The sequence below is a fragment of the Jaculus jaculus genome, chromosome 16, assembly GCF_020740685.1.
Source record: "Jaculus jaculus isolate mJacJac1 chromosome 16, mJacJac1.mat.Y.cur, whole genome shotgun sequence".
In the NCBI taxonomy this organism is placed as follows: Eukaryota; Metazoa; Chordata; class Mammalia; order Rodentia; family Dipodidae; genus Jaculus; species Jaculus jaculus.
The window spans coordinates 10,184,652-10,205,480 of NC_059117.1; the positions used below are offsets into that span (position 1 = coordinate 10,184,652).

The following is a 20,829-nucleotide window of genomic DNA, read 5'->3' on the forward strand; positions in this document are numbered from 1 at the left end:
GTAGGGAACTGGGATTTGTGTGTAACCACAGGAGAGATAAAGAAATAAGATTGTGTATAACCTCACAAGAGATAGGAGCTGGGAGTAAGAACAGGAGAGATAGAGAACTGGACTTGGGTTTTAGCACAGGAGGGAAGGCAGGAAGACAAGAGGGAGAGACAAAAAAAAAATACTGAGATTGTAGGTAACTATGGGAGAGACAGAAAACTGGGATTATGCATGACCACAGAAGAAATAAATAACAGGGATTGTGAGAAATCATGGAGATACAAGAATGTACTTCACATTTTGCTTTGTCTTTTAAATATAGTTTCGCAAAAGAACTGCTTTCTTACTCTTCTCTTGGCAGATAATGTGTTCTGGGTTTGACACGCCTGGGCTGTGTGAAACTGTGGCCTGATATTTGTAGCATAATTATTTCTCAGGTATAAACTTGTTTAAGAGTTTGATTTTCTTTAAGTCTCCTTTGTGAATTCAAAGTCTCTCTCAATTTTGCCGTATGCTTTATCTGCATAGAACAATAATACAAATGTTCCAGTCCTTCCTATCCTCAGTCTAGGGGGTGAAAATTAAAGCCATTCTCAGAAGAGAAGCCACATAATGTAAATGAACTAGGTATATGCATTTACTTATGGTATACATTAGGACTTCTGTGGGAAACTGAAATGTGTTTGCTAGCATCTTGGTACTTGCATTTCCCAAAAAGTCTAAAAATAAACTGATTAAAATTAATTTAAAACATTAAAACAAGGAATCATTTATGTGAATCTGACTGAATCTTCCAAGGAAAAGCATTAGATACATGTCACTGATTCAATAACATTTGACATGGTTTAAATGGAAACAAGTCGAATTATCTTATGACCAATTAGTGGGTCCAGTATTCCCAGTGAATGTGTGGAGGGAATGGGGATACCCGGATCCCTGCATGATGGACTGAAGGCTACACAGTGAGGACGGTTGACAGCACAGCATTTTTAATCTGCATCTATAGAAAACATTTATAAGCTCTCTAATAGAGGGATTATAGAAATACATTTAATATATAGTAGTGTACTTTAGTGTACTTACTGTGAAAATAGCACATTTATTTAGAGAGGGATTTTATGCCCAAAGTTTATGATGTTTTGAAATACATCCATATCCTTCTCTTGAAATAACTGTTACCAAGAAAAGTAAAAGTACCATTTTCCACGTTTCCTTACAGAAAGTCTTCTCCTTCTGATTGATATTTCCAAGAGAGTCTAGCATTTCACATCAGTAAAATGGTCCAAAAAAGCACAAGTTTTCATACTGTGAGTTGTTTACATTTGTCTGCATTCGTGTCTCGTGCACATGGCCTGCCTTTCAATCCTCCACGTGCCCTCCTCATAAGTACAGTGACATATGGTGCATTCGTCGGTCTTCACCTCTCTGCCAGCTGGAATGACAGCCATTTCTGCAAAGCAGTTTGGGCCTGAAATGAATAGAATGTGTTAGACTATGCCTATGCATAAATATATAATGCATTCAATTAGGCAATTTGCATTATACAATGTCTAATTCACGTTCTTATGAAGGATAGCTAGAAAAGTTATAGCCATTAACATGAAATTCTTCTACCTGTTTTTTTTTTTTCTGAAATGAAATCAATGTTGCTTAAAATTTTATGTCTGACAAAAATATAGTTTTACTTATAAATAGACAAGTCAATTTTGGGATCTTTTCAGGGGCCAAATTAATAACCATTAGATTTAGCTCATGCTAAGTAATCATTAAAAAAATCAGACTTGGGCTGGAGAGATGGCTTAGCGGTTAAGCGCTTGCCTGTGAAGCCTAAGGACCCCGGTTCGAGGCTCGGTTCCCCAGGTCCCACATTAGCCAGATGCACAAGGGGGCGCACGCATCTGGAGTTCGTTTGCAGAGGCTGGAAGCCCTGGCGCGCCCATTCTCTCTCTCCCCCTCTATCTGTCTTTCTCTCTGTGTCTGTCGCTCTCAAATAAATAAATTTAAAAAAATTAAAAAAAAAAAAAATCAGACTTACTGTTCTCAGTGTTTTTCATCAGAAAGAACTTTAAATAGGAAGACTACCCAAGGTGGCTTACCAATGTACCTTCTGTGCCTATTTTAGAGCATCAAACTTTCTCAGGTGTATAATGACAGGAATGCTCTCCAAATGCTGCTCTTGAGTCTCATTCCCAGAGTATCTGGTTCTCTATTTTGATTCAAGCATTTGCTCTAATAACATCCCAAGTGATGTGAATACCACTCGTTTTAGGGGGACACACTTCAGAAGTTCCGTTTTAGTATGAACCAGGGAATATCTTCTACATGTATTTAGAATATCTATAATTCTTGTTCAACAGCATCAATTATCAACTTTTCAACCAACATATATATTGTTGCAGTCAGTGCTAGGTTGCTGGGACAAACGCAACCAGACACAGTTTATGGGAGAAAGGGATATATTTATAGACCCAGGGGAAGTTCCATAAATATAGGAAGACTCTGCTTACTCCCATATATTCAAAAGAGAGAGAGAAAGAAAAACCTAAAAAAAAATAATAATAACAGCAGCAAGGTCAACACTCGCAGAGAGCACTAACTTGGCCAGAGCTTAAGCCTGGTCTCTCTACACATTTGAGCTGGAATTAAATCAGTGCTCTGTGACACTCCCCATGCACCAGGTTGCTGGAGCCTTAATCAGGAAGCTAAACCTTAAAAATACCTGAGTCTATGGGGGGGGGTGCATATACTGACATCCAAACCACCACCTGACCTCCATAACCTCATGACCAGCTCACAATGAAAACCATATTCAGTCCAACTTCAAAGGTCCCAATAAGTTGTAGCAACTTTTAGACTGTTCTAAAGGCCCAAGTTCCCTTTATCTCTTAACTGCGAGTCCTGTAAAATAATAATAAAAAAACACATTACACATGATGTATGTATCCATTTAAATTATATTCTTAATAAAATATTTAATAAAAAGTTATATACTTCCAGCATATAATAGCACAGTGTAAACACTTCCACTGCAAGCAGGAATAACAAGGAGGGACTGGACCAATATAAGATTAACAACCAGCAGAAAAGCATCAAACATCTGCAGTTCAAATCCAACATCCATGACCACTGATGCCATTCTCTGGATTTGTAATTCCCATCCCTTCCTTCAAGCTGGTCTGAGCAGCCAGGGGAAAACTACCATTTCAACCCAAAAGCATTGCATTGTAACATTTTCACAGTAATGGCATCTTCAGGTGTCCACTACAAACCACAGCCCATAAGCATAATGGGCTTTTTGGCCTTTGATACAGATATATCATCCTGATTCCCAGGCTGAGTCACAGCAGCCACTCCTCCAGACATGGCGCCGTCAGCTCTCCAAGGACTGCTTCATGTTCTGCAACACAGAAGCAGCTCCTGACATTGTGTTGAACTTCACGAGCCGCTTCCATACATTCTTCATGCTCCCAACACAAATGCCAGGTGTGCAGTGACACAGCCATTTTGTTACTACAGGGAGGAATTAAACTTAACTTTGAAGAACAGGTTATCTTTTTAGAATTCTTCCTTTCAGACACCTCCTTTCTAACAAGTTTACATTCCTATTCATTTAGCCTTTCCTGGGTGGACATAACCCTAAGTCATCTTTTCCATTGTTTCAATGCAAACCAGTTGGCCCACCCTTGGTGGTGGCAATCTATTTAACAATCATAGCTTTAGCAACCTAAAATTTGTCTCAGTACCTGTATCTTTAAACTTCCTTGAATTTTTGTTTCCAACTTCCAGTTCTCTATCTTCCACAAAGCACACTGTACTATTACTTTTAAATTCAAACTTGATCAAACTCTTTGGGTTTGGGCAGCAGAATGCAGTCAGTCTTTACACCAATAGCCCACTTCCAACAAAGTTCTCTGCTATTTTTCTTTCCCTTTTGAAAGTTCATAAGCCAACACAATTCTCTCTATACTTAGCATTCTTAAACTCTCATCAGAGTAGCCCATAAAATGTTGCTAACCACTCTAAGGCTTCGGCAGTCCCAAGTACCAAGGCCATACACATTCCTCCAGTGCACAAGTTCCAAAAGAGCAGAACCCACACAGCCAGATTTCTCAGGCAAGACTTCCCTGTTCTGGTGCCAAATTCTGCTGTAGTCAGCTCTCCACTAGTAGGACAAATATCTAAGCAGACACAGTTTATGGGGAGAAAAGATTTCCTTCAAGCTTATAGATTCATGGAAAATTCCATGTATGGTAAAATAAGCTGCTTACATCCACACATCCAAGCTGAGAAACAACAACAACAAAAACTGCAGCAAGCAAAACAAATCTGACAGAGTTCAAACCTGCCCTCTACAGCTTTGGGCTGAAATCAAATCCACCCCTAGTGACACACCTCCTCCATCAGGCTGCTGCATACTTAAACAGGAAGGTTAACCTTAAAACTACCTCGTGCTATGGGGGACATATACTTACATTCAAGCCATCACATATACTTTCTGCACTTCATTGTATCTATAAGGTTAAGGACATGAGTAAATGAGTATCAGAAAGATTTCTAATTTGAATCAAAACTAACATTTAAAAAATATTCTATATTTATTTATTTATCTGTTTATTTATCTATTTATTTATTGGCTTTTTTGAGGTAGGGTCTCAGTATAGCCCAGGCTGACCTGGAATTAAAATGTGACCTCAGGGTGGCCTCGAAAGAGAATAGGTGTGCCAGGGCTTCCAGCCACTGCAAACAAACTTCAGATACATGTACTACCTTGTGCATCTGGCTTATATGGGTCCTAGGGAATTGAACCTGGGTCCTTTGGCTTTGCAGGCAGATCCAATACAGCCCAACAAAGAAAAAGACAAACTTATAGAAAGGTATGAGTGGGAATTTCAAGGTATTCAGGACACTATGAAAAGATTAAACATAAGAATTTGGGACATAGTAGAAGGAATTTCACTCCAAAGGCATAGTTGGCATCTTCAACAAAATCATAGAAGAAAACTTCACCCAAATTGGGAAAGAGGGGCTAATGCAGATACAGGAATCCTTTAGAACACCAGCCAGACAAAACATGGAAAGAACCTCTCCTCGCCATATTATAATCAAACTACCAAACATACAAACCAAAGAAAAAATATTGAAAGCAGTCAGAGAAAAATCAAGTTACCTACAAAGGCAAGCCTATCAGGATTACAGCAGATTACTCAACACAAACTTTAAAAGACAGAAGGGCTTGGAGTGATGTATTTCAAGTTCTGAAAGATAGCAACTGTCAACCAAGGTTACTTTATCCTGTGAAACTATCCATTCAAATAGATGGAGAAATAAGGACATTCCATGACAAAAGCAGGCTAATAAAGGACTATTTGAAGACAAAACCAATTTTACAGAAAATACTTGAGAGAATCCTCCATGCTGAAGAAAAAGAAAAGCACACATATAAGGAACAAGGAAAAAACAAACAATACTCAAATACTTAGTTAACACAAGTGAGCAAAGGTAAAACTGGAAGAACTACAAAAAAAAAAAAAATGAATACACACCTTTCAATAATATCTCTTAATATCAATGGCCTCAATGCCCCAACCAAAAGACATAGGTTTGCACACTGGGTTAAAAAGCAGGATCCTTCAATTTGTTGCCTCCAAGAAACCCACCTTCCTACAAAGGATGGACACTATCTGAGGGTGAAAGGATGGAAAATGCTGTTTCAAGCAAATGGGCCTAGAAAACAAGCAGGGGTTGCTATCCTAATATCTGACAAGGTAGACTTAAGTCCAACATTAGTTAAGAAAGATAAGGAAGGCCACTTTATATTGATTAAAGGCACCCTCCAACAGGAGGACATTACAATCCTAAACATATATGCACCCAACATGGGGGCCCCCAAATTCATCAAACAAACGCTATTAGAACTAAGGTCACAGATACACCAAACACAGCGGTAGTGGGTGACTCCAACACCCCACACTCATCAATTGACAGGTCATCCCGGGAAAAAATAAACAGAGAGGCATCTGGATTAAATGAGGTCATAGAAGGAATGGACCTAACAGATATATACAGGACATTTCATCAAATGCTGCAGAATATACATTCTTTTCAGCAGCACATGGAACATTCTTTAAAATAGACCATATATTAGGACACAAAGCAAATCTTAACAAATACAGGAAAATTGAAATAATTCCTTGCATTCTATCTGACCACAATGGGATCAAATTGCAAATCAACAGCAAGCAAGGCCATAGAGCATACACAAAATCATGGAAATTACACAACACATTACTAAATGATGAATGGGTCAATGAAGAAATCAAGAAGGAAATCAAAAAATTTATAGAGTCAAAGGATAATGAGAACACATCATACCAAAATCTCTGGGACACAATGAAGACAGTCCTAAGAGGTACATTAAGAAATTAGAAAGGTCACAAGTAAATGACTTAATGCTTCACCTTAAAGCCTTGGAAAAAGAAGAACAAGGCATACCCAAAATCAGCAGACAGAAAGAAATAATAAAGATTAGGGCAGAAATTAATGAAATAGAAACTATAAAACAATCCAAAGAATCAATGAAACAAAGAGTTGGTTCTTTGAAAGGATAAACAAGATTGATAAACCCTTAGCAAATCTGACCAAAAGAAAAAGAGAGAAGAGACACAAATTAATCAAATTAGATATAAAAAGGTAACATCACAACAGATGCCAGAGAAATTCAAAAACTCATAGGGACATACTATAAAAACATATACTCCACAAAGTATGAAAATCTGGAAGAAATAGATGATTTCCTTAATTTATATGACCTACCTAAATTAAATCAAGATGAGATTAATCACTTAAATAGACCTATAACAAGCATGGAGATCTGAACAGTTACCAAAAATCTGCCAACTAGAAAAAGCCCAGGCACAGATGGATTCACTGCTGAATTTTACCAGACCTTCAAGGAAGAGCTAACACCAATACTTCTTAACCTTTTCCATGAAATAGAAAAAGAAGAAATTCTACCAAACTCCTTCTATGAAGCCAGCATCACCCTGATACCAAAACTAGGCAAAGATAGGACAAAAAAGAAAATTACAGACTAAAATTCTGCCCTTGACCTCCAAGCATTAGCAACCATTCCTCAGGGAACAACTCTTATGTTATTGTTCAACCTTCTCGTCTTCCTGGAGCAGCCTGCCCTGCTGTATCAGATGACCAAGAGTAGGTCTGGTAACTCTACCATCTGATGAGCTTTATATTAAAGACCCTTGTTCACTAATTTTAGTGACATCTAATATCTTAAACTCAAGGTCCCTCTTCCTCAAACCGACCTGCTTGATACACTGGCCCTCTCCTGCTACCTTTACCTGAGGGCTGCTGTCCCTCAGAACAGGAGGGGCTCTCCTAGGTTCTCTCAGATAAACAGACAAAATGATGTTTATGGTCCAACATTTAAAAGCAACCCTAGGGCTGGAGAGATGGCTTCACGATTAAGATTCTTTCCTGCAAAGACTAAGGACCCCAGTTTGATTCCCCACAACACATATAAGCCAGATGTACAAGGTGACACATGCATCTAGAATTTATTTATAGTGGCTGGAGGCCCTAGTTTGCCCATTCTCTCTAAACAAATAAATAAATAAATAAATAAATAAATAAATAAATAAATAAATAAATAAATATAAATAAATTGTTTAAATGCAACACTAATTAGTTACATTGCCCAACTATATACCAGAGACACCAAACTTTTCATTAGATTCAAACTCTTTTTCTAGACTTTCTTGTTTCAGAATATCATCTTTCATTACAAAATTTTATTTAGGGATACAGCCTGCTTCTAGTTCATCCTAATTTCTAGTAGTGTACTTTACATATCGAAGAGTCCCCACATTTGCCGAACCCGTATCCTGACACAATAGAAATATTTTTCATCTCTAGATAAACCTGGTACTGCCACTTCTCAGGTGAGGAAATGGTATCAGAATGGAAGAAGTAGGGGTTCATTTAGAGGGACACGAAAGGGAAGCAGAGGGCGGACGGAGTGGATGATGATTAGGTACATTGTGTGTGTGTGGGAGATCAATGGATACAACAAAGAAATGGGCGCTGGGTGAAGCGCAGGGGGGATTAACGAAATAGAAATTAAATAAACAGTACAAATAATGAAAGGAAGACTTGGTTCTTTTATTGGATAAATAAGACTGGCAAATCCTTAGCACAGTTTACCAACGAAACAAGAAGACTAGAGTTAATAAAAATAGAGCTGAAAAAGGAGACATGCCAACAAAACTCAGAAAATTATAGACCTCCCTTAACAATCTATACTTTACTAAATTGAAAAACATCTAAAAGAAATGGGTGACTTTCTAGATGTGAATGACATACAAAAGTTAAAGATATTAAAACCAAATTATAACAAATCAAAAAATTGAAGCTAAAAATGTTTTTTATAAGTTCAGGTCCAGCTGAATTTACTGCATAATTGTACAAAACCTTTAAAGCAGAATTAAAGTCAATGTGTCTCAAATTACTCCATAAATTAGAAAGGGAAGGAGTACTTCTAAACTTTACAAAACTAGGGTTACTTTGATAACAAAGCCAGATAAACACCCAACAAAAAATAAAGCTGTACATCAATCTTTCTGATAAAAAAATGCAAAAATTCTAAACAAAATACTTTGAAACTGAATTCAAGAACACTTAAAGAAGATTCTTCACCATGCTTCACTGGGGTTCATTGGAGAGATTCAAGAATGGTTCAACATAAATCAATAAATATAATTCACCACATAAAAGGATTCAGGCACAGAAATAACATTATTATTTCAGTAGATGCAGGAAAGGCCTTTGACAAAAATCCAACATTCTGTCACAACAAAATCAACAAAGAAATGAGGAATGAAAGAAATAAATCTTTGTATAATAAAGGATGTAGACAGCAAACCTTTTACCACCAACTTGAATGGAGGAAAACTTGAGGCATTTCCACTAAGATCAGGAATAAGCCAAAAGGTTTACTCTCTCCACTCCAATTCAGCGCAGTGCTTGAAGCCTTAACTATACTTAGCAATTAGACAAGAGAAGAAAATATAACTGAGGTGCATAAGAAAGGGAGATGTTACAAGATATGATTCTGTATGTAAGACCTTAGTGGACAATGGGCTGGTATTAAAGTGGGGCCCTTCACACTTGATTAAATTATAGGTTCAAATAATGAGGATACCTCAAGAACAGGCATAGAGACCTCACAAAAGTTTCAACAGAGCCACTCTGTGTCCACCCTTTACCCTTTATGTATGTGAGGATACTACTATAATAAGAAGGTGCCATTATGATATAAGTACTAGATGGTGCATTGAACGTGACAGAGATTTCATGTTTGACTTTTCAGCCTATACAACTATGGGAAAATAAGTTGTTGATGCTTATAAATCACTTCGTTGTATAGCAAATTCTTCAGAATGGAAATAGTCTCTTCTGGAAGGAGGCGGGAGTAAAAGGGTAAAGTCTGGTAAAACTGAAACTTGACTGGTCACATGACAATCTCCAAGGTTTTTAGGAGCAGTAAACAGCTATTGAGGGGCAGACTCTGACCAGTATTATGTAGCAATTTTCTTTGTATTTAAACGAACTTCCAGGGGGTAGGAGAAACACAATGAGACTCAGGAGGTCCACAAGTCCTGGAAAAATGTTACAAGATCCCTCCTTAAGATATATAAAGTGAAAAAAAAAATTCAGAAGGAGAGACTTTCTTACCAGCTGAGCTGCCTGCAAGTTCTACAATGTACTAGAGACTCTGGCTTGTAGAGCTGCTGCAGGCTGTGTGGTGTGTTCCAGAGATGCAGTGTCGGTCTGTCTTCACCTATGCTGGGGTGGGTTTTCAGTGATGCAGCTGTATCTGAGTCATCCATGATCTGCAAAGGACCCCTTGCCCAGCAATATATGTAATTCCAATAAACTCATTGCTTCAAAAAACCTAGTTTAGTGTAATCATGCTTTGGTCCGTAGTCTGTGCCCCATCTGGGGTAAATAAATGTGTGCTCGCCTCTCCCCAGGGAAAAGTGTCACAGCCGCCAATCTATACTGCATTGTTATCACAGCAAATGGACTGAGTCACATGGTATCAAAATGGTTTGGTTGCCTAGCACAGTTAATAGAGCTCAGTCTTGGGTGGACATCTGCAGATCCATTCCTTTAACATCTCCCCAGTGTGTGCACAGGAACAAAGTCTGGCCCGTAGCCCTGTGATTGCCCCGGACACTAGCACCGACCCAGCCATGGCACAGCTTTCATTTACTACCCTGAACATGAATTATGTTGATGCTCACAAATCCACCTGGAAACTCCAAATAGGATTGTAAATAGGTCATTTCTTCTGCCCCTGTGTCTAGTAGAATATCTTTCATGGTGACAGCCGTCGTCTTTTCCCAGCCCTGTCCCCCACAAAGTCACTGCAATTTCACCTTTGGCTCACATTATGCAGCCCAGAGTTGGAGCTCAGTGTACGGAGCATTGAGTTAACATTTTGGAGTTAATGAATTGACATGATGAAATAAAACACTACACCTGCACTGATGCGCATTAGTATGTTTTGAATTTTTACCATAAAAAATGGTAAGCCACAGGAAACAGAGTCAATAAAAAACAGTCAGAAATAAGTGCATGGGGTCATGTTTCTGCCCCTCTCATGCAGTACTCAGAATCCCAGAAAGGTTCTAGATTTCTGGCCATTTTTCCTTTGAAACCATGAAATTAGAGTAAAATAAGTGCCAAGCAAATTAAACTTCAAATGTCACACCTGTTTTTGAAACAGCTACTTTTGTTCCACCCCATTGTTAATCAGGCTGCCCATGTAACACTGACTCCAAAACAGAAAATTTCACCATCAGTATTTGGACAGAGGAAGCAGCATCTCTTGTATCTTGGTTTCTGTTTTAGTATCCAGTGGACACTGATCTCAAGAAGAAAGAAGACACTGCCTAACTGTAAACAACTGGGCCTCCTCTTTGCTCTGCATTACCAGACTCAGAAGGCAAGGCCCAGACCGCAGAGGTCTTCTTATCATCAACGTTATGACTGAGATGCACTCACACTGTTCCATTTCTTACTGACTTCATTCTCCTCTTTTGTGGTGCTCCATTTTGTCAGTGTTCTCCAATTCATGACATACCACACCTGGCATTCACTTCCAAATAGCTACCAGTAAAAAAACCGAAGTAGTTTTGGTAGTAATGTTTAGAAGGAATTATTTATTAAAATATACCATAAATATTTTTAGACATGTCTCTGGTCTGCATAGACACTCATATCCCAGGGAAGAGATAGATGAGTAGTAAGTATGATTGACTTGAGCTTTAATGGAAATCAGTATCATTTGTCACAGTAGTTACAGTAATCTTGATATCCAAAATCGGTACTTGAGAATTCCAGTTGCTGTAGGTCCTGCATTTTTGCCTGTCTGTTTTTATTGTTTTTCTTCTGTTTCTTCTTATGAACTTTGTATTATTACCCATACACTCATTATGCTATTACTTTCTTATTGACTTATTGTAATTTTTGCAGTTTAGATCATCAGAAGCAGTTTTAGAATATATCTGTTTTATCTGGTGAGAGATTGAAGATATTTTTCATTTGGCTGCAGTGATAAAGCCTCACTGAAGTGCAGAGTTTCTAAGGGGAAAGTAATGCTCTTTTAGTATTTTCAGTCAGTGGTCTTTTCTCTAGGCTCTACTGCTTTTGGTGAACAGTCAGTTGATTACATGGCCAGAATTTTGTGCCTGTTGCTTTTATATAAATTTCATTCGGAACTTTAGCATATGAATGTACTGCAAATTGGTCATATTCCATTGAGTTATCCTCTTCTACCCTTCTTATCCAACACAGTTTCCCTGAAGGCCTTCAGAGAGGAATGGTAATTACCGTGGGTTCCTGGCTGCACTAGTCAGTTGCTAGGGGTGGGGGGCAATGCCTCCCAGTATACCTCTCCCCACCCCAGTGGATCTTGGATTCTTTCTGCCACTTCTTGCACAGTTTTCGCTAAGCCTTGGAGAGCATGTTAGAAGATTACTTTCCTGTTGACCTTTCAACAGCTTCTAATTTTCTGCTTTAATGAGATTTAGTCTCCTCCGTTGTCTATCCCCATCTCCCTGGAGAAGGTTCTTTGGCTAATCTAGAGAGAATCACTCATGTTGAATCTGCCTCTTCCTCTGTAAAGTTTCTTGGCTCCTAGCGGATATGATAGAAATGACTTATCCAGTGTGAGGCACATAGCTCTTTTCTTGCTATTCTGATGGTGTGGGGTCTCCCCACTATTTGCTGTCATCTGTAAAAATCAGGTTCTCGGACCAAAGGGTATAAACATATAATTAGACTTTTTGATGGGTATACTTTTACCATTTGCCAGAGAAAGGTGTAAGTTTCTCTCTATGATCTCTGACATTCTAAGCCATAGGCTTTTAGCTTGGTTCTCAGTATCAGGTAAGAATTATCTTCAGGGCTGGAGAGATGGCTTAGTGGTTAAGTGCTTGCCTGTGAAGCCTGAGGACCCTGGTTTGAGGTTCGATTCCCCAGGACCCATGTTAGCCAGATGCACAAAGGGACGCATGTGTCTGGAGTTCGTTTGCAGTGGCTGAAGGCCCTGGCGTGCCCATTCTCCCTCTCTCTCTCTATGTGCCTCTTTCTCTGTCTGTTGCTCTCAAATAAATAAAAATTTTAAAAAAAGAATTATCTTCAAATTATTTGGATAAAATGGTTGAAACCTAGAACAGATCATTCTCATCGAACTCATCTGATCACAGAAAGTTAATCAGCACATGGTCTCACTCAACTGTGGCTCCTGACCTGAATTGGCATGAGATGTACCTGATTTACCTAATAAGCATCTAGAAGACTGGACAACAGGGAGAGTGGGGAGGGAAAAGGTTGGGGTGGGGGACACAGAACTGGACCCAAATGGCAATGGTACCATAAAATTCTACACCCTTAAAGACAAGACTAAATAGTTGAACCTCCATCATGTCTCCTTAGACGGAATACCTGAATCATATGGCCCTGGAGAAGGTAAGATGAAGATTAACCTTAATCTCCTCTCTCTCTCTTCCTCTTCTCTCTATCTCTTTTATATTACCTATCTTTTTCTTCCTTCTTTTCCTTAGTGCTGGCCGCTAACTCCCAGTACCAGCATGTGGTATCAGCAAGGATTCCCAAAAGAAGACGGATTTCTGTCAGAATACTTGATGACCCAGCAAAGGTTAGTGGTAAGACCCTACTGCTGAAGACACCATATGCTGTTGTTACAGAACATGCAGTGACCTGGCTGGAATCTGGAAGAGAGTCAGTCCCCGGACAGCTCATCTAGTACCAGAAGGTGCTACATGAGTGGGAGAAAATGGCCAACATTTGTCGAAGCAACTCATGGTCTAAGCTACTTAGTAGCAAAAAAACCTGATGTGATGTTCACACAAGTGCAATAGTGGCAAAAATCCATGGTAGGTAACCAACTGCTTTTGATTTGGCTAATTGATCTGCTCAGTGGGATGGAATCCATAGCTGTATCTGGGAAATAAGGCAGAGCCATATCCAAAAAATGAGTTGGCTCTCTACTATCAAGCTCTCACCAATTGTGGTCTACAAGAGGGCCTACACCTATTAAATTGTCTCTAAAATAATAATGGTCATCCCATTTATCTGGTGTTGACTTCACTCTCTGTTGGAGAATTTGCTTCAGTTTTTGCACCTCAACAGGGCCCCAGCTGAAACCAAGAGTAATTAGGGAAATGAGCAAGGGTGCTGCTTTCTTGGTGAACCTGGTACCAGCACAAGCATGAAGGAGATAGACAAAGAGAACACTTAACTCCTACCAAACCAAATATCTAGAGACACAGAAGCTCCTAAGACCTCATCACTGAAGTAGACTCAAAATGAACACAACATGGCTCAGGGAAATTTGCAGAGGGAATAGAAAGATTGTTAAGAGCCACAAGTTGGATCATTATGCACACAGACATTGCCTCCTACCCAAAACTGATGGCTAAGCCCACAATTCATGACCCTTGACCCATATTCCCCAATGAGGAGGGTCTCTGTGGAGGGGGAAGGGCAGGGAGAAGATTAATGATGATACTACCATGACTGTATACACACTGTGTACATAACTCATAAAAATAATTAACAATGAATTATCTCCAAATTAATGGTTCTCATATCCAATCAGAGAACAGATGATCACCTTCATAATTATGTGCCATAATTACAATAGGGTGTACTTGCCTGGATTGTTGATACTTTTAGCATGCAGGGTCCACAGCTTTTTCACATATTGGGTGAATTAGAGGTTTGTTTGTTTTGTTTTTTTGAGGTTGGGTCTCACTCTAGCCCAGGCTGACCTGGGAGTCATTCTGCAATGTTGGTAACTTTTATCACCCAGCAGTTATGCAGTTCATTCTAGAATTATGACAGCTAGCTAGCAAGAAGCTGGGTCCAACTCATTTCCAGCTTATTTTTTCAAGGTCCTGACCCCAGTTGGTGATTTTAAGAAGAGGTCTTACCATCTAGTTCTGGTGGGTGACCAGTTGCATTGCCAATGGCCTGTGTTGTTTTGTGGCCATCATAGACATCCCTGACCAAATCATCCTTTTGGGGGTGGCCCAATTCCGTCTTTGTGGTTCTCCCTCAATAGTCTATAGTTTTAGGGGTGGGAAGGTGTTCTAGGTAGAAATTTGTTCCACCTAGAATTTTTTTCCACTTTTCTCCATTCCAACAAGGTACTTTCACACAAGCTATCTCTCTTTCCCCCTTCTCATTCCTCCTCTTTATAAGACACTCATGTTTTTCAATTAGCAAAGAATTAGACTTTTTTTTTTATCACTAATTCATGCTTTCTTTAGTTTTGTGAGTTTTCATGAGTCTTGTACTCAAGTATCTCTGTTCCATACTAGACCATTCTAGCTCCTATACTCCTTCCATTCACTTGTGTGTCTATCTCCTCCTCCACCCCCTCCCCACCTCTCCTTTCTCCAAACCTCCCTCCAGCCTCCTAACCAAAACTACTGATGCTTATAGCAACTTATACCCAAATCCATAGGATAGGCAAATGAGGGTGAACATGTGGTGTTTGTTTTTCTGAGCCTGAATAACCTCACTTAGTATAATTTTTTTTTCAGATTCATCCATTTTCCTGTGAATTTCACTCTTGTTTATCAGTGGATAGAACTTCATTGCATATATGCATAATACCTTCATTATCTATTCTTCATGCATGGGCATTTTGGCTGATTCTATTTCCTAACTATTGTGAATAGAGTAGCAACAAACATGGCCGATAAAGTATCTATATTAAGGTGTAGAGTATTTATGGTACATACCCAGGAGTGGTGTAGTTAGGTCTATCTTTAGATTTTTGAGAAAATGTCATACTGATTTCCATAAGAGTTGTACTAGCTTACACTCTCACCAACAATGAACAAGTGTTCTCCTTTAAAGACACCCTCAGCAGCATTTGTTGTCATTTGTGTTTTTTTAATTAATTAATTTATTTATTTGACAGAGAAAGAGGGAGAGAGGGAAACAGAGAGAGAGAAAGAATGGGCATGCCAGGGCCTCCAGCCACTGCAGATGAACCCAGACACGTGTGCCGCTTTTGCATCTGGATAACATGGGTCCTGGGAAATTGAACCTGGGTCCTTTGGCTTTCCAGCAAACACCTTAACAGCTAAGCCACCCCTCCAGTCTATGCCATTTGATTTTTTATGATAGCCATTCTGACAAGAGTAAGATGAAATCTCAAAGCAGTTTCAATTTGCATTTCCTTAATGACTAAAGGTGTTCCATGTTTTTCAGGTGTTTCTTGGCCATTTGTATTTATTCCTTTGAGAACTCTCTGTTAGGTTTTGTGCCCTATTTCTTAAATGGATTAATTTTTATTGCTTAGCTTTTTGAGTTATATGAATAGTGTAGATAATAAATATTTGCCACTTCTTTAACTGGCAAAGATGTTCTCCCATTCTGTAGGTTGTCTATTTACTCTGATGCTGGTGTGCTTTGTGGTATAAGCACTTTTTTATTTCATGATATCTCAACAGCTACTTGTCTTATTTCCTGATGATCTGGGACATTGTCACTCAGAAACTCTCCCCTACACATGACTCACGTATCTTGAAGAGTTCACCCTACTTTTCCCTCCAGTTGTTTCACAGTTTCAGATCCTAGACAGAGGTCTTTCATCCATTTGAGTAGATATTTGTGCAGGATGAAAAAGGAGTGCCTTGAATCATTCCTTCACATGAAGTTATATAATTTTTCCAAAGTCATTTGTTGAAAATGTTTCTGTTCCAGTGTGTCTTTTATTGGGGTGCTCTTTGTCAAAGATCTTGTATCTATAGCTATTAAAATTTATATCTGGATAATTTATTCCATTTTATTGATTTGTATGTCTGGTTTTTTTATTGTCAGTACCATCTTATTTTGTTATAGTAGTTTTGTCTTATCTCTTGATATCAGGTATGGTAACACCATAATCATTATTTTTGCCGAGTATACTAGGCAACCTGAGACTTTTCATACTTTTATATGAATCTTGTGCTTATTTTTTCTAACTGTAAATAAAATTATTGGGATTTTGATGGGAATTGAATCTGTATATTGATTTAGGCAGGATAGCCATTTTCATAATATTAATTCATAGTTCTAATCCATGAGATGGGAGATCTTTTCATCTTCTCATGTATTTCTCAGTTTCTTTCTTCAGTGTTTTAATATTTTCATTGTAGAAGTCTTTCACTTTTTTGGTTAGGAAGAGTCCAAGAACTTAATTTTTGTGGTTATTATAAATGGGAAATAACATTTTGGTTGGAAGGTTTTACTTACTGCTTCAATCATGTTAGATGTGATGCATCAATTTATATTGTATATCTCTTCTTAGTTTAACTTTTGTAGATCATCTGTATTAAGCAATTCATCAATTTCTTTGAAGTTTTCCAGTTTGGTAGAGTACAGATTCTAGCAATATGTTCTTATGATTCTCTTGATTTCATTTGAATATATTGTAATATCTTCTTCTCATTTATAATCTTATTTATTAGGGCCTTCTCTCTCTTTTGGTAAGTTTGGCTAAAGTTTTATCCATCTTGCTAATTATTTAAAAGCAGCAACTTTGTTTTGTAAATTTTAAAATTATTTTCTTACATTTCTAATTCATTAATTTCTGCACTATCTTGATGATTTCTTTCTATTTGTGTCCTTTTGGATTGTTCTTGCTTTTCCAAAGCCTTCAGATGTAGTATTAAATTATTTACTAGAGATCTCTCTATTTTTGAATATAGCCATTTAGAGCTATAAGCTTCCCTCTTAGGACTATCTTCATAGGTTTTTGTATGTTGCTTTTTTCATTTTCATTCAACTGTAGGATTTTTTTGTTTCCTCCTTGATTTCTCCAACAACTCATTCATTATTCAATAGTGACTTGTTAAGTCTCCAAGTATAGGTGTATTTTCTGTTGTTCCCATAGGTATTGATTTCTAGTTTTATTGTATTGTGGTCATACACAATTCAAGGATACATGTCAATTTTCCTAAATTTGTGGGACTTGCTTTGTGTCCTAATGTATGATCTGTTTTGGATAAGGGTCCATGATCTGCTGTGGTGGTTTGAATGAGATGTCCCCTGTAATCTTAAGATTCTGAATGTTTGATCTCCAGATCAAGAGAATTTGGAAGGTGGAGACTAATTGGAGAAGGAGTGTTGGTGGGCAAGGGTTATTGGGTATACTAGCCAGATACCTTTTGCTAGAGTGGGATTCACTCTCTTGCTGTTTTTTATTTGCTGCAGTGGAATTAATGTCCAAACTCTATGCCTTCCATGGCCATTGCGAAGCTTCCCCTCTAGACCGTAAGTCAGCTACTTTTGATTTGGTCATTATTCCCAGCAATGAGAAGGTGACTACAAAAGAAACTTGGTGCCAAAAGAATAGGGTTGTGGCTGTGAGAAACCTGACTTTGTGGCTTTTGGCCTTTGGAACTAATTTGTTGGATGAATGTGGAAGAATTTGAAATCTTAGCCTAAGAGAAACCTTGCAGTATTGAAAGCAGAGTCTGATATAGCATTCTGTTTAGAGTTTAAAGACCTAAATGCAATAAGAACTGTGGACTTTTCAGGCTTGGCTTATGAAGAAAGGAATGGATTTTGTCCTTACTGAGTTACAAAACAGTTTATACGAATGTCTTGCTGTGATCTGCCTGTGTCATGAGAACCTGGGCAGGGCTGCATTTAGAAGAATGGGACTGGTGTGAGCAGGATATGGCTTAGAAGGAAATGGATGTTTCAGGCTAGAGATAGCACCTTTCAGCTGCAGCTGTTTGAGAGATTTCCACCATTGAGATTGGGCCAGCTGTTCTGCACTGGGGCAGCAGAAAGATCGATGACTTGTTTAAAAATAGAGGATATGACAGCCAAAGGAAGTCAAAGTCAGCTTTATTTCTCCATGGGTTAATAATTTAGTAGTCTACCTGGTACTATGGGAATATAACAAAAGCAGTAAAGACAGGGTCATTGGATTTGCAACATGGTTTGGATTTTGGAAATGGTCATTCAGCAAAGTGATTAAAGGTTGGTAGAGTCCCTGAATTGAGGCCTGATGAAGCCATCAGGATTGAACCACTGGTTGTAGTGGAGACATCAGCAATTTGGAAATGCCAAGGCAATGGGATGGCTGCCAATGAGAGCTGCTGCTTTGGGATGGTGTCTTCTCCAAGCTCTGAGCAGCTCATCTGCAAGAGTGGTGCTGGAAGCTGATAGACTTTATCACTGGTTATTGGTGTCAGCCTGAGAGCTATACAAATTCATGATTTCCTTGTTTGTTAATATTTTACTTGCTTTGTTCAAATGTCATCTTTTTTTTTTGTTTTTGTTTTTTTTAATTTAATTTATTAGTTTTCATTTCAGTGAATACAGGCAGTTTGGTACCATCTTTTATAGTATGAATTTTATGCCATTGTGTGTTTTTCGTTTCACAGGCTTACAGTAAAGAGACTTTTGACTAGGGATGTCTAAACAATGCTAGAATTGACAAAAACCATGGTGACTTTTAATATTGATCTGAAGGCACTGCATTTTAAATCAAGGATGGGCCATCAGTGTATGGGAGCGAGGGAAGCAATGAGGTGGTTTGAATCAGATGTCCCTCACAAACTACTGCATTCATTCTTCACGCTTGGTCCTCAGCTGGTTGGTGGAAGTGTGTTGTTGAAGCTGGGCTTAGCACAACCCTATGGAGACCTTAACCCACAGGCATAACTGTTCTGTGGTTCTGCAAAAACTAGATAGGGTGTGACCTAAATGAGGAGACTTCCAATGCTGTTTCTTACCCACCTGATGATACAAACCTGTTTATGAACTACCTTAGTTCTATCAAAAGAAAATTAAATACAATCTTGCAGCATTTTCTGTCCAGTTACTGTAGAACATAAGTCACATAACAATGGGATGTCAATGTTAGTGGTGAATGCAGTAGACCTACAGTTCTTAGAATAAGAGGTTATCATGTATTCATGCTGCTTATTCAGTTCTTCATTGCTAAGACCTCAAAAATATCTACTAATTCTGAGTTTAGCCTCCTTTAGTTCCTAAAAGAGATGCATACCTGCTAAATGCTACATGGAAAAGTGAGTCTTAGATTGCTTAAATCACAAATAATATTCTAGAGATCTTCCATTCAAACTTCCTGAAAATACAAGTGAGAAAATTTAAATCCAAAAACAATACAAGATTTTTAATTTTTTGATTTATTTATTTGAGATTGAGAAGGAGAAAAAGGCCAATAAAGAATGGATACAACAGGGCACCCAGCCATTGAAAAAGAACTCTAGACACACATGCCCCCTTGTGCATCTAGCTTACATGGGTCCTGGGGAGTTGAACCTAGGTCCTTAGGCTTTGCAGGCAAATGCCTTAAGCACTGAGCCATCTCTCAAGCCCCAATACAAGATTTTAATTGTGATATGATATTGACTTTCTTTTGCAAAGCCTGTCTTTGTTTATTGGACTTTGTTCACTTCACCTAATAGACATTTTACTTATATTACTATCTGCATGTCACTCATGACTCACGCAGGCATCCTTTTTTTTTAACCACAGTGCTGTCTTCTGTCATCCATGACTCACTGCTGTCTGTCTGTCACTCAGTCATTGTTCTTGGTTGGTCTAAAAGGGATGTTAGAGGGCTAGAGAGATGGCTTAGCTGTTAAGCATTTGCTTGAGAAGCCTAAGAACCCCAGTTTGAGGCTCGATTCTCCAGGACCCATGTTAGCTAGATGCACAAGAGGGTGCACACATCTGGAGTTCATCTGCAGTGGCTAGATGTCCTGGTGCGCCCATTGTTTCTCTGTCTCTCTCTGTCGCTCTCAAATAAACAAATAAAAAATGATATAAATAAATAAATAAAAGGGATGTTAGAAAATTTTTCAATATTTATGGAGTATTACATTTTCAAACTATTTATTAATAAAGTTTCAACTCAAATCATTAAGTGGAATTTTCCTATAACTTTCTTCATGAAGATCTCTTTTGAAACTAAGGTTGTAATTTAGAATTATCCTAATTTTACAAAATTTACTGAGAGCCTTTTACTACTTTTATGTGCTAATTTTAAGTGTCACATATTTCTTACCTCATAAAAATTTGCAAAAAGTCATTTTCTGAATCTAAGTTACTTAACAAACATTTTCATTTTATATTCTTTTTATGCCATTCAAATATTTATGAAGAAAATAGTCTACTTCAGTGCAATTTTAACATTTTACAAAGATGGAATTATAATTATACAATACTCATATAATAATAAATTTAACCCTATGA

The 20,829-nt window shown here is 38.2% G+C and overlaps 1 protein-coding gene across 1 annotated transcript in view; it reads right to left on the reverse strand.

The window, feature by feature from the left end:
• Nucleotides 1-955: 955 nt before the first annotated feature.
• Nucleotides 956-20,829, reverse strand: part of Vwc2 (von Willebrand factor C domain containing 2) — a 119,814-nt gene continuing 99,940 nt past the window's right edge. Inside the window, exon 4 of the mRNA XM_004652931.2 lies at nucleotides 956-1,456. Within this exon, the coding sequence (XP_004652988.2) occupies nucleotides 1,305-1,456 (152 nt within the window). The 3' untranslated portion in view covers nucleotides 956-1,304. The remainder of the gene's footprint in view (nucleotides 1,457-20,829) is intronic.